The sequence below is a fragment of the Eleginops maclovinus genome, chromosome 18 (assembly GCF_036324505.1).
Source record: "Eleginops maclovinus isolate JMC-PN-2008 ecotype Puerto Natales chromosome 18, JC_Emac_rtc_rv5, whole genome shotgun sequence".
Classification (NCBI taxonomy): Eukaryota; Metazoa; Chordata; class Actinopteri; order Perciformes; family Eleginopidae; genus Eleginops; species Eleginops maclovinus.
Genome location: NC_086366.1, coordinates 24,438,259 through 24,454,332, shown reverse-complemented (window position 1 = coordinate 24,454,332; position 16,074 = coordinate 24,438,259). Strand labels below are relative to the sequence as shown.

Here is a 16,074-nt window from a genome sequence, read left to right as displayed (position 1 = left end):
TTTTCATGGCATATTAGCATTAAACAGCCTGTGACATTTACCCAGATGCAGTTCTCTAGATGTCAATGAAGTACTAAATAGAATAAATTTAAAGGCTGCAGCACATGTAATGAAAGCTGCTTTAACCATGTTGAATTTTACATTATGCCTTCTGAATAAATATGTGGAGGGGATCGGTTAATTTACATAAAGACACACATTTGATAATAGAGCAACAAGAAAAAGGGAAAGCAAGGTAAATTGTGAAAATTCTGTAATAATCTGGATTGTGATCAGAGGACTGACTTTGCTAATTTGCTGGCTGCTCATTGTCACGCCAGACGGCTTTAATGAAGTTAGACCTTCCCAGGAGACTAAGACAGAGGACTACCATGCCAACAGGAGATAGAGAGCTAATGAATGACTTTTAATAGGAAGGAATCTTTCCCCTAATGGCATTGTAATAGGTATCAGACATACAGCTCTAGTGAATGATTGACATGTGAGTGATATGACCTTAATGATGATAGCTAAAGAGGAGGGAGGCAAAGAGGAATGATCTGCTTCTGAAGCGCAGGGAGAGAAAGAAATGGTATTTATATATGTATATAGATAACAGAAATGTCAGTAAAACTAAGTGAATGAGCCTCGAAAAGTACTGACGAACGTGACCTTTTTTTACTTTGAAGAGATAACCAATTCATGCTCCTCAATATTAGAGCGCCAAAGCAAATCAAGACAGAATGTAGACACATTCAGATTTACTATGAAACGAATGTCTCATTCTCACTTTCATTTATGGTGATACTGATACTGACAGATGGGAATGTATTTGATTGGAATTTTGCAATCACCGCTCACTTTTCACAGTATTATACATTAGGCTAGATTTATCATGGACTCAGTGGTTCCCTTGGTGATTTCAGACCTTCATGGAAATCAAGAAAGTGTGAAAGAAAGACAAAATCCCATTGCTTGGTACGGAGGTTGCACTTTGGGACAACAGGAATATTTGTTCATTCATTAAAAATGTTATTTAACAAATTAGGAATATTATAAATACTGCTGGAATACACTGCTCTAAGTGTTAGCATGTTTGATGTGTTTGATGTGTCATACACAACCATTTCCATTGCTGTTGTCGCTGACCAGGAACCTGCCGATGGTTTTTCAAGCTTAGTTCCATTTGCCCTCGCCATAGTGTCACTGACTGAAATGCGAAATAGCTTGCTGTGCTAACATTAGCATATTATACTAGCACAGTGTAGGTAAAAGTTTCCCTGCAGATCATCACTTGTGATTTTTGGTTTTGCATTATGTTTTTCACTCTAAGTTGTTTTTATGTACTTACAAAAGTCAGAATTCAACCATTCACACACATTCATACAGAGACAGAGGCTGCGTACATGGTGATACTGTACCTGCTCAGGCACACCGACATTCATTCACATTCACACACGGTTGGTCATGCCATCTGGAGCAATTTGGGGTAAGTATCATGCCCAGGGACACATTGACACGTTTACTGCAGGTCAGGCTGGGAATCAAACAACCAACACGATTGGTAGATGAACGAATTCACCCTCACAGCCACAGCCGTCCCAATGTAATGTGATGCTGTGATGATATCACATATGCCACAGAGAGGGTTAGATTTATACTAACAGCACAGAGCTGTGTGTTTGGGTTCTCTTTCACACCTGTCAGGCTTAAAGAAAAATTAGAAAAAAGGTTTCCTTTTGCTCAAACAAACCAATGGGAATGAACATGCTTTAATATGGATTAGGAGATAGTTTTTCACTTAATTTCATTGAGCCTTTAAAAATCTGTTGTATTCTGTAGTCTAGTCAAACAAATGTGACTGTCAGTTGATCATTCTTTATAATTACCTCTGTAATAGGTATACAACACATTTTATTCACTGTTCACACTCTTCTTACCAAACCCATTGGTCTGTGAGAGAGGACAGAGCGGCCTAGAGATCGATCTGTGGAGGATTGTGCTTCTTTGACTTGACAGTCCAGTTAAATGGGTCAGCAACCCCCAGTGCTCTTATAAATCCTCAGTTTTATTCTCTAACCTCTATCCTCTGCTACAACAGTTCACATAAAGCAGCCAATATTATTAATTGCTTACAATTAGTTTTGTAGAGTGCAGTGGGTGGAAACATACAGTATATGTACTCACTTTAATAGTTGCTTTATGTGAAGCCATGGGTGTGATTAGAATAAGCAAAACGCCATACAATACAACAGAGGTACGGCCTGGGGCCACATGACTTGGACTTCAGTCAAAACACAATAAATCTGTCTGACTTCAAAATCTGAAATATTTGCTACATGACTACAGGAATAGGAACAGGAATGAGTCCTTAACCTAGAAACTATTTAGCACTTCCGGGCTACCTCGTCTGAAATTCAATTGTTTTTTTTGAATGAGTTTTTGGATGGAAAAAAGGTCTCATACAAGATGAGATTTTCACGTCTTGTTCTACGCCACACAAAACACGTCGTCATAAAAACTGTGATCTTATAGTCTGCAATATTGCAAAATCCAAGAGATAAATCCCATTGCTTTTGGTAGAAGGAGCTCTTCAATGCTAACTTCCGGGTCGGCCTTAAAAAATACATCATCACAGCACCACTAAATGAATCATTACTTCACCAATTTTGATAAAAGCCTTGTGCCAAACTCCATGTTGACAGTCATATCTGAAATGTTCTTCACTGATCCTGTGTTTGTGTTGCTCTTTTGCTTGTTCTCCAGGTGGAAACTATCGTGGTGTGTTTGCACTGGGTCTGGTTCAGGGTGAATGGAAGATGTATGTAAAGTGGCCCCTGGACAGGGAGGAACGCAACCTCTACATCATCAATGTCACTGCTAGCGATGGACTCTTTGTTTCCCAGGCGATGGTGGAGGTGACAGTGATAGACACCAACGACAATAGTCCCATCTGTAACCAGGTGAGGCATACATTACAATGAAATACCATTACAGGGAAGGCTAAAGACAGTGGCATGGGGCAGTATGTTTGATATGCCCTGCCAGTCTCCCACATTTATTTTACTTGGCTGATTGTAAATGTGTGTTTGTGTGTCTGCAGGCTGTATACACTGCCTCTGTTCCGGAGGACCTCCCAATCAACAGTGTGCTGCTGAGGGTTGGAGCTACAGATGCAGATGTAGGCATCAGTTCCTGGATCCAGTACTCCTTACATGGTCTTGGATCCCAGGACTTCCACATGAACCCAGATACCGGTACTAAGCATGGCTTTGAAAACATACCCGCACGTTTCTTTGGAAATACACTTCATACATACTCTTTCTTGCACTGAACTTGCATCAGTGGTAACTATAGACTCAGTCGGATAAGGTGTTAAAATGGATAATATGCATGCCTTCAGGGAAATTCAAGACCCAATAAACTGTCAGGGTTCCTTTTGCTAATTACTAAATAAAGCAATAATTTGACACACCATATTGATATAAACAAGATTTTAATGAGTTCAAAATAACGCTCAGAAAAAGTCTGTTCAACTGCAGTGCAACGGCTGGAACTGCAGCAATCGTGATGTAACCTAACAACACTAATAAAGGTTTTCTGCCTCGAACCTTCCCTAGTCTGTTCCCATTTTCTTTTCCATTAACCAGTCTTTGAACACTGCCAGAGCCCATATCGTGTTCCCTTTAGTGTTTACTTCCTCCCTGTGTTCTTCTGCAGTTCCTCTGTCGTCCAGCTCTCTGAGTCTTTTATCCTCTTTTTCTTCTCCAGTGAGGTTTTTCTTGTTCTCTTTATCTTTTCTTTACCAGAGAAAATTAAACATGAATCCAAAGTTTCAAGCTCTCCAGAAACATAAAAACATATATTTTTTTTAAGTATTTCATGTTGTTTTCTGATGGAGTGAATTATTTAATGTTTTGCCGCAGCTGACATTTAATTGACCAGACTTTTTTTTAAATGTGGATTGATATGACTGCACATGGTCCCTTGATCATAGCGTCCTTAGCAACATTTTGCTGTCAAAATAAAGCAGATCACTAGTTGGCCGAATTGACCAATCAGAATCAATGTTTTAACTAAGCCGCCGTGTAATAACAGCATATTGCTTACACAGTTAAACCCACATGTAATCTCAGTTGCACACTGTCATGGCTCTAAACATTTCACCGGTTGTTTCTAACCCTGTCTAGGTGAGGTTAAGTCATCTACGATCCTCGACCATGAGATGACACCCTACTATCGTCTTGTTGCCCAGGCGACTGACGGTGGTGGGCGATGGTGCCGCGCTGATGTGCATCTGGAAGTTTCTGATGTGAATGACAACCCGCCCATCTTCACCGCGACACACTACACCGCCAGCGTCTACGAAGATACCGCCACCAAAGCCCTGATCACCCGCATCCAGGCCATAGACCCTGATGAAGGTGATGCTGCTTCAAATCCCACTGTGCTTTTTATTAAAAAGAAAGAAAGCCTTGCATTCATTTAGAAAAGCGGATAGCAAATGAAGAAGATACAATTAAAAAGTTATTAATAATGGAACAGAGGCAGGTACAAAGACACAAGATACTAGAGGAATGACAACTCTGTGTCTGTGGAGTAATGACTAAATACAATTCACAAATGGGAACAACAAAGTGTTTCACTTGGTTGTTACCTGGAACATTTACAGAGGTAGTTGTGGGAGGAATGAAAAAAGCGAGCTTAAGAAAGAAGTGCAAAACACAGACTAAAATCACTACATCATTGTGTGGGATTGTCATATTTTCTTTGTGTTCAGTAGAGAAACTCCCTCTTTGTGATTTGAGCCTTTGCAGACCATTTACATGCCCTAAAACCTATATAACACACTACAGGGAAGCACAAATCTCCAAAAAGCAGAATAGGGCCCTTAAAATCGTAGTGTACTGACATTCCTCTCCTGGCTCTGCAGCAGGTCCTGGTCGTGTGGTGGTTTACTCCCTGGCTGAGTCTACAGGAGGTTCCTTCTCTATCGATAAGTCCTCTGGCATTGTGGTCCTCGAACGCATTTTGGACCGGGAGGTTCAACCAGCTTATCAGATAACAGTCCACGCGTCTGACCAGGGTTCACCACTGCCCCTCTCCTCATTGGTCAACGTCACCATCACTGTGCTGGACATCAATGACAACCCGCCTGTGTTTGAGCGCCGCGATCAGCTGGCAACAGTGCCCGAGGACGTTGGACTGGGAACAGAGGTTCTGAGAGTGTACGCTGCAAGCAAGGACATCGGGACCAATGCTGAGATCTCTTACAGTATCCGATCAGGCAATGAGCACGGGAAGTTCCATATCCACCCCCTCACTGGTGAGTCTGCTAAACACATCTCTGTGCTAGTTATCCCTTTCTTGTTTACTAGTATGTACATTTTAACATGTTCCTGTCCACATTTCCCTGCTTTTTTGTGAAAAACACGGCAAGCCATTCATTTTAGAATTTAACAAAGTGTAATGGTCACAAATGAGATTCATTCCAGTCGCTTATTAAAACTATTACTATAATCATTGGCCGTTTAAGTCTAAATGCAGTTTATTCTCTGTTTCCTGAAGTCTGACGCAAGAGTCTGGGAATATTTGAAATCATTTAACTGGTTAAACTGCAAGTGTTTAAGTATGGGGTGGTTTTAGACCTCTCTTCACTTTATCCAAAGCTTATCCTTTCAGTATTTTCACAATGCAGATCCATTTTTCTCTGTTAGGTGCTCATGAGTCACGCGCATCATTTCTTTGGGATAACAAAGTACAGCTGTTTGCATAAGTCTTTAATTGTCAGATGACTTAAGCATCCTAAAATACAGTTTAGATGAATGTCTCTGTCACAATTGTGACGAACAAAACCAAGTTGTTTAAGTGGATGATGGGTAAGTCATACCCAACCCATCAAACTGTAAGAACACTGAACTAGTGGACCATCAGTTTGATCTTCACAGGTAGCAGGGATACCCTCCACAGCAAAGAAAGTACCCACACTTAAATCCTCAAGTTCTTTTCCGTAAAAATGGTTTATTGAACTACAAAACATATTGTACACTCATGGTAGTGCTAGCAAAAACTGTAGACCATCTTTAGAGAGGATCAAACTGACAGTGTTTTCAGTAAAAGCTTCCAATCCCCTTCTTCTGGCTTCCTTGATCAGACCACACCCATCTTTCATCTCAGCCTTCATAGATTGGTGCAGGAATAATCCCTAAAACCACTAATGAGTCAGCATTTTAGCACAGCTGGATTCTCTGTTTCTAAGTCAATGGTTTCTAAAATAAGTTTTTGATTAGAGCCCTGAAAGAAGTTCAGTGGCTCACACTAACAAAGAGTTGGAGCGAATATCCCACCTGGTTAAGACAATGCTCATGTTCCAAATGGGCCCTTTATTTCGAGCACAGCCGTGGCGGTCACAAAACCTGTTCAACACCTTTTCTTTAATATCCTTAAAGCCCTGTGCTGATACTTCTTCCAACCAATCACTGTTTCATTGGGACTAATGATGTTCTGTGTTTTGGTTTCAGTCTCTCGCTGCAGAGTCCTGTCAGGACGCTTTCTATTGCTCCTCATTAAAAGTTAACAAGAACTTGGCTGAGCAATTTGCCCTCTCAAGTTGCCTTGAGAAATACAGCCATTTGAAATTTTTCATTAAACCCCAACCCAGAATCAGTCCTGCAGTTCTTAAAGCGATCCTGCAAATCATTATTTTATAATCCGTATGCCAGGATTAATACAGGTAACAATAACAGCTGTGGGATTGACTGTATTAATTAAATGACTACTTTATCTGTTATTGGTAAACAGTGAAAGAGGACTAATAATGCTCATTTTCATGTTCATATTTGTATTTTGTGCTTCTTTGATATGTTAACCTGCTTTAATGTAATGCTCTGATTGGTTAGCTGGCCGGCTTTGATTGGTGGACTGCTTAGAGATATCCCTCATTTTAGCCTATAATGTGTTGGGGAGCTAGTCAATAGAAGTACCAGTGTGACATAGTGATGGCATTAGGTATGAAGTAAACAAAGAAGTCCAATGGAGGCGTTCCAGGCAGGGTGTGAGGAGGGGTACATTTGGGATGTCAGCCTTTGTAGACCATTTACATGCACACAAACCTATATAACACACTACATGAATGAGAAACCTGCAAAAAAACATAATTCCAACAAACTAAAGTGTAAACTTAAATCAAGATTTATAAGGTGTGTCAGCTTTAGTAGTTACAGCTGTCATTCTAATGTGCCAGATACATATTAAATCAATCTTTGTGTAAGTATAAGTATTTCACCTCTATCAGTAGGTACAGAACATTTAAGGAATCAAATCGGATCAGGGCCAAAAATACTTGAGTTAACACAGGTGCTCCAACTTTTGGCAATATCAGACATGCTGTAGAGTTGGAAGGTAGTATTAATGAGCCCAGACAAACCTATCTCTATGTTTCAATCAACTGTGTCTGCCTGCAGAGGGAAGTTAAGAAGACACCGTTCCTTCGGCTCTTACTTTCTCTATTCTGTTTTTAAATGTGTATGACAGCTGCAGAGTTGGCCTGGAAGACTTTTCCGACTTAATTACTGGAATTATCCGCCAAAAGGAAGAGACCAAATATGTTAATGACGAGTGTCTTAAAATCCGGTGGATGTGATCGCAGAGGGTGTTTGCACTCATTAGAGTACTGAGCGTCAAAGAAGACTTGACTTTCTTGGGAGAGCAATGACAGGGTCTTTTTTTTGTTTCTCATCCTGGATTTATATTTTACTTTAGCTTTCCCTTGAGAGATTTAATGTGAAAAAGTCAACGCTTTAGCTTGCCCCACAAATCATAGGGTCTGTCAGTCGCGCGAAAAGAAAGTGGATCTTTATAGGTCTAATATTAATGTCATATCTCTGCAGAGCGAATCTTTTTTCTTCTGCCTACAGCAGCTCAAACCTTTTTGCATCTTAACAGAAAGGAGAACTTCACTCAGATGTAAAATGACATATTAAGTTAGCATATTCAAGCTCAGCCTTAAACGTTTCAAACTTTTTCTACTAATGTGTGAATTGGAATGGAACAAACTGACTGTCTGTTGTTGAATTATGCAGCGTAGGGTCTCCAGTCCATAAGTAACCATAGTTAGCTTCCACAGTTATTAACCTATTACCTAAACACCAGACAGCTATTCTATACAGAGAACTGAATAATCTAAATGTTCTTTTGCAAAGCCACTGTACTTCTCTTTTAGAATAATACTCGGATACAGAGACTGCTGGAAGCTAAAACTGACGTTGTACAATACTGAATTCAAAACAATTCTTCTTGCACTATTTTTATTCTTTTTCTATTTTTGTATTGTTTTATGTCTTATATTACTATGTTGTATTGTTGGAGGAGCTCGGGACTTAAGGTTTTCATTGCCATTTCTACACTGTAGCTTATGTGCATATGACATTAAAACCTTTGAATTAATCTTGAATATTTATTGAAAGGCTTGACCAAGGAACACAGAAGAAGAACAACACAAGCAAATACAGTAATACATTCAACTTGTATGCCACCATCAAATCTGCAAAAGTCCCCTCGTGTCTGCATATTTAGCTGATTCTTAGACTGGTCATAAATGTCACTACCACTTATAAAAACATGGCTAGATTCAAACAAAAGCCACAATTTTCCAAAAGTTATAAAATGTTCCAACTATTGTAGGAGCTTAGCCAAATACTAAAGCTACCGTGGTGTTTTACCTCGCGGGAGTCTGCTGTCTGACCCGCTATGTGAATAAGATATCGTCTTCTTGTGTGGCTTCAATGAAGAATCAGCAGGCTCATCTGCGGTTGCAGCATTATACAATCCATTATAAGGGGCCCTATTATGCTTTATGGTGTCTTCCCTTCCCTATAGTGTTATACTGTATTGGTTTTTGTGCATGTAAATGGCCTTCCAGAGGGAGTTTCTCTCCCACATATTCCCGACCTGCCTGAAATGCGAAAATGGGGGTCAAAAACCTTATGCCCTACCGGGGTCAGACACACCCAATAATCTGATGCGACACACCTAAATACCTATGCCCTAAGACAGAGACCCCTATGGCACACAACAGACAATTGTGACAGATTGAACCTTAACATGAAATTTGATTGAATGACTCTTACAACAGCTGTTCTAATATGCCTGGTGTAACTTAAGGCCTGCTTAAATGATCGCTAAAAAGAAAAAGACATCGTAATAAATGTAAAGAAATAGAATTAGCTTAAAAATGACTAAACCGTTTGAACCAGGACCTTCAGTATTTGGAGCTTGCAATAAATAACGTGTATCAGATTGTGTAGGTACAGCTGTTAATCTTCATGTCAGATACATGACTCCTTTAACTAGCCATACAACAGCTAATGGTTTTTCACTAAGGCATATTTCTGTTCCTTCTCTTTCCTCACCTTGCCTAGGTGCCATTTTAGTCGCCCAGCCTCTGGACTATGAGACCTGCAGGGACTACTTCCTGACAGTGGAGGCTCGTGATGGTGGCACACCACCGCTCAGTGCCATTACAACAGTGAACATAAACCTGACAGATGTCAACGACAACGCCCCGATGTTTAGCCGTGACCTGTACACTGCAGTTGTGTCTGAGGACGCAACCACCGGAGAGTCTGTCGTCCAGGTAGGTTCCACTCCTGCATGCATCCTTTTGTCAGGTTGTTTTTTAAATGTGTTGGCGATATGTCTTGGGATATGATCAAATGAATTTGCCTTGAATATTCAGGAGGATAGCCTACATTGTAAAGTAATGGACCTTCTGTCCTTTTCTTTAGCACCAATACATAATTCTCATTTTGCAAAAGGAATATAAAAAACGGTAAAAAAATTAAGTTGATGAAAGGCAGTTGGCATCACACATAATATTGCATCCCCACTCTCGCAAAACAACTTTTCATTAACGTTTTTTATTTCTGAAGTGTAGGTGCTTCCTTTTTTTCCTCCAGTTTTGCAAAATGAACTTCGTATAAACTAATGAGAAAAAAATGATTTGCCATTCAGGTGGGTATCTAATTTTCCCAGTATTTTAAAAGAAACGGAATGTGATAGAAAAATCAATTTTACAATCGCACATTCTGGAAATCCATCTTTCAATGACCTCCCAAGTCTTTTTAAATGTATTATAACTAGTGACTGGTTTCAAACGTCTACTATAATATATTACTGTCATTCATTTTCACTGAATTCTACTTAGGTTTTTCATTTTTTAGTCGTTAAATGCTCGAGTTCTAAACATGCCTTCCATTTTGGAGGATATATGAACCTTCCATGAGCTTTTCTCCTGTACCTTATGCAATCTTTACACACAAGATATCCTTAAGATGCTCTAGAAAACCTTGGTTGTGCTTTTGGTTCCACTTCAAGAGATGTATGTCTTGTTAGTTAGCATATCCTCTTTTTATATGCACTTTGTGTTTTTCTCTGAGAAGAGATGTAGTGAGACGAGTGGCTTGTCGTCAGTGAAAAGGCTCCGTTCAGTCGTAGCCTTGAAATATGTGGCAACACTTGAAAGGGAATGTGTTTGTGTGTGAGCGTGCCTCTATATTCTGATGCTTTGATAGTACTTGGTGGTATACAGTGTATCAGGGTGGATGTCATGGCCTTCAAGATTGCTCCCTCTGTGAGTAAAATAGTGGCTGTGTGGGGTGCTTTCATCAGCTCCCCCCACTAGATGTTGGCAATTATTGAGTTGCTGTCGTTAACTGGCCTCCGAGGGATTGATGGGATTTAGTGGTTCTTGCTTTTATATGGTGAGCTTCACGGAACAGGTGGTGAGCATGCAGTTAGCCCTGATCCAATTTTTAGCTGTTAAATAAATAGATTTTGACAGAAATTGAGGGTTTGTGTATTTGCTTTGTTCCTATACAAGTGCAAAATATTAAGAAAGTCAGTCCAATAGAGAAAGATAAATAATAGATAGATAATATAGATAATACTCCTAAATGGAAGTTCACCATAGACAGTGCTCTTTTTAATACCTTTAATTAAATAGGTTTTATTTAGAAAGTGATATCAGCTGATCTGACGCTGACTATGTAAGGAACATTGTGTAGTGAGTCAGTCATCGAAGCAAAAAACCTCCGACAGCTTGATCGATAGCTCATTACACGGAAACTCACTGAATAAATCAATAATTTGACACATCATACTGATTTAACACTATCATTGATTTAAAAATTATAGCTTTGCTTCCGTTTCAAAAACTATTTGTTGAATCGCGTAGTAACCGCTGGAACTGCAAAAGCAATATTACTTAAAATGACGGCAGCACTGATCAAGGTTTTCTGTAGCGGTCTGAGACTTATTTTTCATTAACCAGTCTTTAAACACTGCCAGAGCCCATACTGTGACCCTTCAGTGATTACTTCCTGTCTGTCTTCTCCTGCTGATCTCTCTGTCCTCACGCTGTCTGAGCCTGGGTTCTTGTTCTCTTTTACATTTTGAACTGGGTATATTTCAGCCATCATGAATCCAAAGTGTCACCTTTTCCACAAATATAAAAATGTTAAATTATTCAAAAAGTATCCCTTGGTGTTTTTTGGTAGATTAAGAGAAAACAAGCATATTTTTTTGGCCACAGCTGATGTTAAATTGACCACGGCCCCTTGATCAGACCCTTCAGCAATCCCCTGCTACTGAAAAAGAGCAGTGCCCAAACCGAACAATCAGAATCCAGTATTCAATTTGACTGTGATATAAATAAGGGATAATGTGCAGGTGGTCATTAATGAAAAAGACTGGACTTCTTTCAGCTGATTGATATGACTGTACATAATCCCATTATCTCCCTTGGTAGCGGTGTGTTAGCGAGTATTAAAAACCACTGAAATGTCCAAATTGACCAATCAGAATTTAGTAACTACGCCGTGACATATGAAGCAGGTAAACTGACCAGTTAAATGTTTCATTAAAGCTAAAGCTCCTTCTATAATGTCATAACTTAGAAACATTTAAAATGTGTTGTTTTTGCGATTAAAAATGATCTAAGGTTTAGTTAAACATATTTTCTGTAACTGATATCTTGAAATACATCGAAACTCACGTTGGTGCCAAGGGGATGGAAACTGTAAATCATCGATTTGAATTCAGAATGGAGAAATACTTCAAGTTTTTATTTTTAATTGTTTTATTATATATAGCAATTATTACAGTCGTAGCTGTAAATTAAAGGACTAGTTCTGTTTTTTACAGGCCTTTACCGATTTAAGTCCATCACCCAAAGAACAGCTCTGTGTTTTACATTTGTAATGTATTTTCCCAGCATGCCTGGCAGCCAACAGCCATATTTATTTCTATTTGAGTCACGCCACTTAATTTACTTTATGACTACCAATAATGTAGCATTGGCAAAAGAATAAAGGTGACTAAATGGAACACACACTTCAACATGTTTCATCTTCCTGTTATCTGGTTATCCCAATGTTCGCACATTAATCCCATCCGATGTTTCCCTGGCTGATAATAAAGGAAAAACACTTTCACAAGTCAACAGTGCAGAAGGTTTTGGAAAATCGCCAACACTGATGGAAAGAACACAGTATTTTCAGAAAATGGGTTAAATCATCCATAATTAATGTAACAGAGCAGCTTCAATTGGCACTGAAATTAACTTTAAAATGTGTGAAATGTATTTAGTCACGAATGGTTATAGGAATCATCAAAATGCAATGCTTATTTTTGAAGGCTATATTAATAAACCAATCTCCCACAACAAAGCAACTGGTATACTTTCATCCTCAGTTTGTTAGTCCCTCCCTTTAAACTGTGCGTACTATTAACTGGCTAGATTAATGTATAATATGTAACGTGTATGGATGTTCTTTGTAGAAAGATTGTCTTTTTTTACACTTAAATAATACATTTATGGACAAAATCATTCAGAACAGAGAAGGCTCAAATTTCCTTAGATGTGTTTTACCCAGCATAGAACAGGGACAAATCAATGTGTGTGTGTGTGTGTGTGTGTGTGTGTGTGTGTGTGTGTGTGTGTGTGTGTGTGTGTGTGTGTGTGTGTGTGTGTGTGTGTGTGTGTGTGTGTGTGTGTGTTAATTTCGTCCATTTATACACTGTAAATCGTGCGTATACCTTAGCATATTTTACACATTCCAGATCAGACCTACATCATTCCGAATAACTGTATTATTATCATTTGTGGGGGCAACTAGTGCTTTTATTCAAGTTATAGTGTTAAAAAAAGAGGGAGACAAAGGGGATGACACGTGGCAAATGATCCCAGGCTGGTTTCGAACCCGGGTCCCCAGTACACGGGCTGCTGAGCTATTCAGTTGGCCCAAAGGTACTTGTTTTAAACTCTGATATACTGCTTGTTTTATTTTTCAAAATCTATTGTCATGTTCGTACTTTTAGTGTATTAAGATTTCTTATAAATATTTAATTACAAATGTATTTTTTAATTGAAAAACAGTTTCAAAATATTTTTTCTACATTTTTTCCTTTTTTGCAACTTTATTCCTGTTACTCTATATCTGCAAATCTGTATTGTTATACAATTAATTATTGATATCGATGGTTTCTTCTTTTCTGCACTACTTAATACTGTAACTACACTGTTGTTAAAAAAACAAACATGCATTATTTAATTTTTACTATTCACTGCTGTTATTGCTGGCTGCTGATTCATTATTCTTATGTGCTCACTTAGTTTTTTACTGCTGCTACATATCTTTTATACCTTGGATGTGTTGCTTTGATCAATTTCCCTGCCATGGGATGGATACAGGATTTTGGATTCTGAACCAGCTTGGTAGTAAAGCTGATTCTTATGTGTGTGTGTATTTTCAGCTGGTGGCAGAGGACGTTGACAGTCAGCTGAATGGAGCCATCCTTTACTCCATCATCAGTGGAGACCGAGACAACCAGTTCTTCATGGACCCGCTCCGTGGGGTCATCAAGGTCAACAAGCCACTGGACCGTGAGACAGTAAGGATGCCACACAAACAAAACACACAACCATACACACAAAGACACACACACAGACACACATACACACAGACACACAGACACACACACACACACACACACACACACACACACACACACACACACACACACACACACACACACACACAGAGACACACACACACACACACACACACACACACAGACACACACACACACACACACACACACACACACACACACACACACACACACACACATGCAATTTTCTGAAGCTCATTCTTAAAAAAAACTATGGAAAGGATTCCCTCAGCCTCTCTAGCACTAAACCCAATTTAAAAAGCTTCAAAAAACACCCACATCTCATTTATCTGCTGTTATGTAATTGCTATATAATATACTTATAAACACTTGTTTACATTTTATTTTTTTAATTAAATTCATGTACTTGTATTAGTTTGCTATCACTTAAGTTAATATTATTTATTTATATATGAATCATTTATTTTTCTACGACATTTTGAATTTTAACATGATTTAGGTTTTCTAACCCATTTCAACCTGGCTATGTGTTTTGGCATTTAAGGAATGGGTGTCCACACTTTAACTAATTCTCATATTTGTTTGTATATTTAATGTAAAATATCAAATGTACACAGTCAGAGGCAACATAAGCGTGTTTACACCTGAGTTTCTCTTTTCTCTTTCTTCTCTCTTTTTTTAAGCATTTATTAGATGTCATTTGAAGCCAGAAAGCTGATAAGACATTTATTTGAAAAGAAATAGGATTATTTGCTTGGCTTATAATCAAATATGTATAGTTTATCAACCTGGAACTGGAACTAGAGGACTTTAATGTATAAAGAAATGGTTGCAGTGCTCCTGGATTAACAATCACACTTTTCATGAACTATTTCAGCTCCTAGCAAGCTAAATATCCACTCAATACCTAGCAACTTATTCTGTTTTATTCAACAGATTATTATCTCAAGCCTCATGTTTCTGGTTAATTGGCACAGTCCTAATATTATAAGACGAACAGCTCCTCGAAGAAACGCTGCTATGATCTCCTACTTTCAGCCATTTATTTATTTATTGAAATGGTGAGATGAGAACATCACACGTTAATGGTACCGGTCTGGGATTTGAACCCCAGTCTCTGCAGTGGGGATTGATCCACAGTAAATGGACCACTAGCCTTAACCTAAGTAAAAGTAATAATACCCCACTGTAGAGAAACTCTGTTAGAAGTAAGTATGGCATTCAAATGTTACTTTGGTAAAAGCATAGATGTATAATCATCAAATTATACTTAAAAGACCAAAACTAAAAGTATTTTTTGGAATTATTTGTATTTTATCATATTATTATAATGATGTATGCATTTTGAATTTTGATTAACTTTAAGTACTTTTTTACACTGCCAGGGAATCTCAATCCAATCTAGAATCCATTATAATCGCTCATTAAAACACATTTATTGTGTTGAGCTGCAGAGTAATTTACTATTCTTGTCAAATAGATGCAGTCTAGTAAAGAAATATATATATATATTTTCTACCAAATTGAAGTAGTAGTAGTAGTAGAAGTATGCAAGTGGTAGTAGAAGTATGCAAGTGGCATAAAATGCAAATGCTCAAGTAAAGTACAAGTATCTCAAAAATATACTTCAGTAAACTACCTGAGTTAATGTACCTAAATATATTCAAAGGTTTGAAGTCTTAATTCTCATATTCAGGATAGCTACAGTGTAGTTTTGCAATATAAATCCTTAATCTCAGGCTACTCAATGCAACATAAATATATATTTAAGACATACAACAGTGAAAAATAAGTTAGAGAAGTGCCAGGGAATGTTGTGAATGACCAATTTGGAAGTAAATACGTTAACTTTATACAGAATAAGATAAAACACAATGTTAAACTTTACAATGGAACACAATAATGCTTATTGTCAAAAAAAAAGTGAGCTGTAAACATATGAAGACCTCAGGAGTTTAGCAGTCTTTTGGCTGGTGGAATAAAACTGTCCCTGAGTCTGGTGGTTTTCCATCACTGGCCCCCATCTCTACCCAAGTCAGCTATACGGCAGCCATCTTTGATGTAAAGAAGGAGCCTGTTGGCAGCTGATGGGCTCACTGGGAGATGTTTTGCTGCGAGAAGGAT

The 16,074-nt window shown here is 38.4% G+C and overlaps 1 protein-coding gene across 1 annotated transcript in view; it reads left to right on the top strand.

The window, feature by feature from the left end:
• fat3a (FAT atypical cadherin 3a) overlaps window positions 1–16,074 on the top strand; it is a 98,076-nt gene that overhangs the window by 62,013 nt on the left and 19,989 nt on the right. The window contains exons 11-16 of the mRNA XM_063907609.1: window positions 2,746–2,942; window positions 3,083–3,236; window positions 4,170–4,403; window positions 4,916–5,305; window positions 9,399–9,613; window positions 13,792–13,929. Of these exons, the coding sequence (XP_063763679.1) occupies window positions 2,746–2,942; window positions 3,083–3,236; window positions 4,170–4,403; window positions 4,916–5,305; window positions 9,399–9,613; window positions 13,792–13,929 (1,328 nt within the window). The remainder of the gene's footprint in view (window positions 1–2,745; window positions 2,943–3,082; window positions 3,237–4,169; window positions 4,404–4,915; window positions 5,306–9,398; window positions 9,614–13,791; window positions 13,930–16,074) is intronic.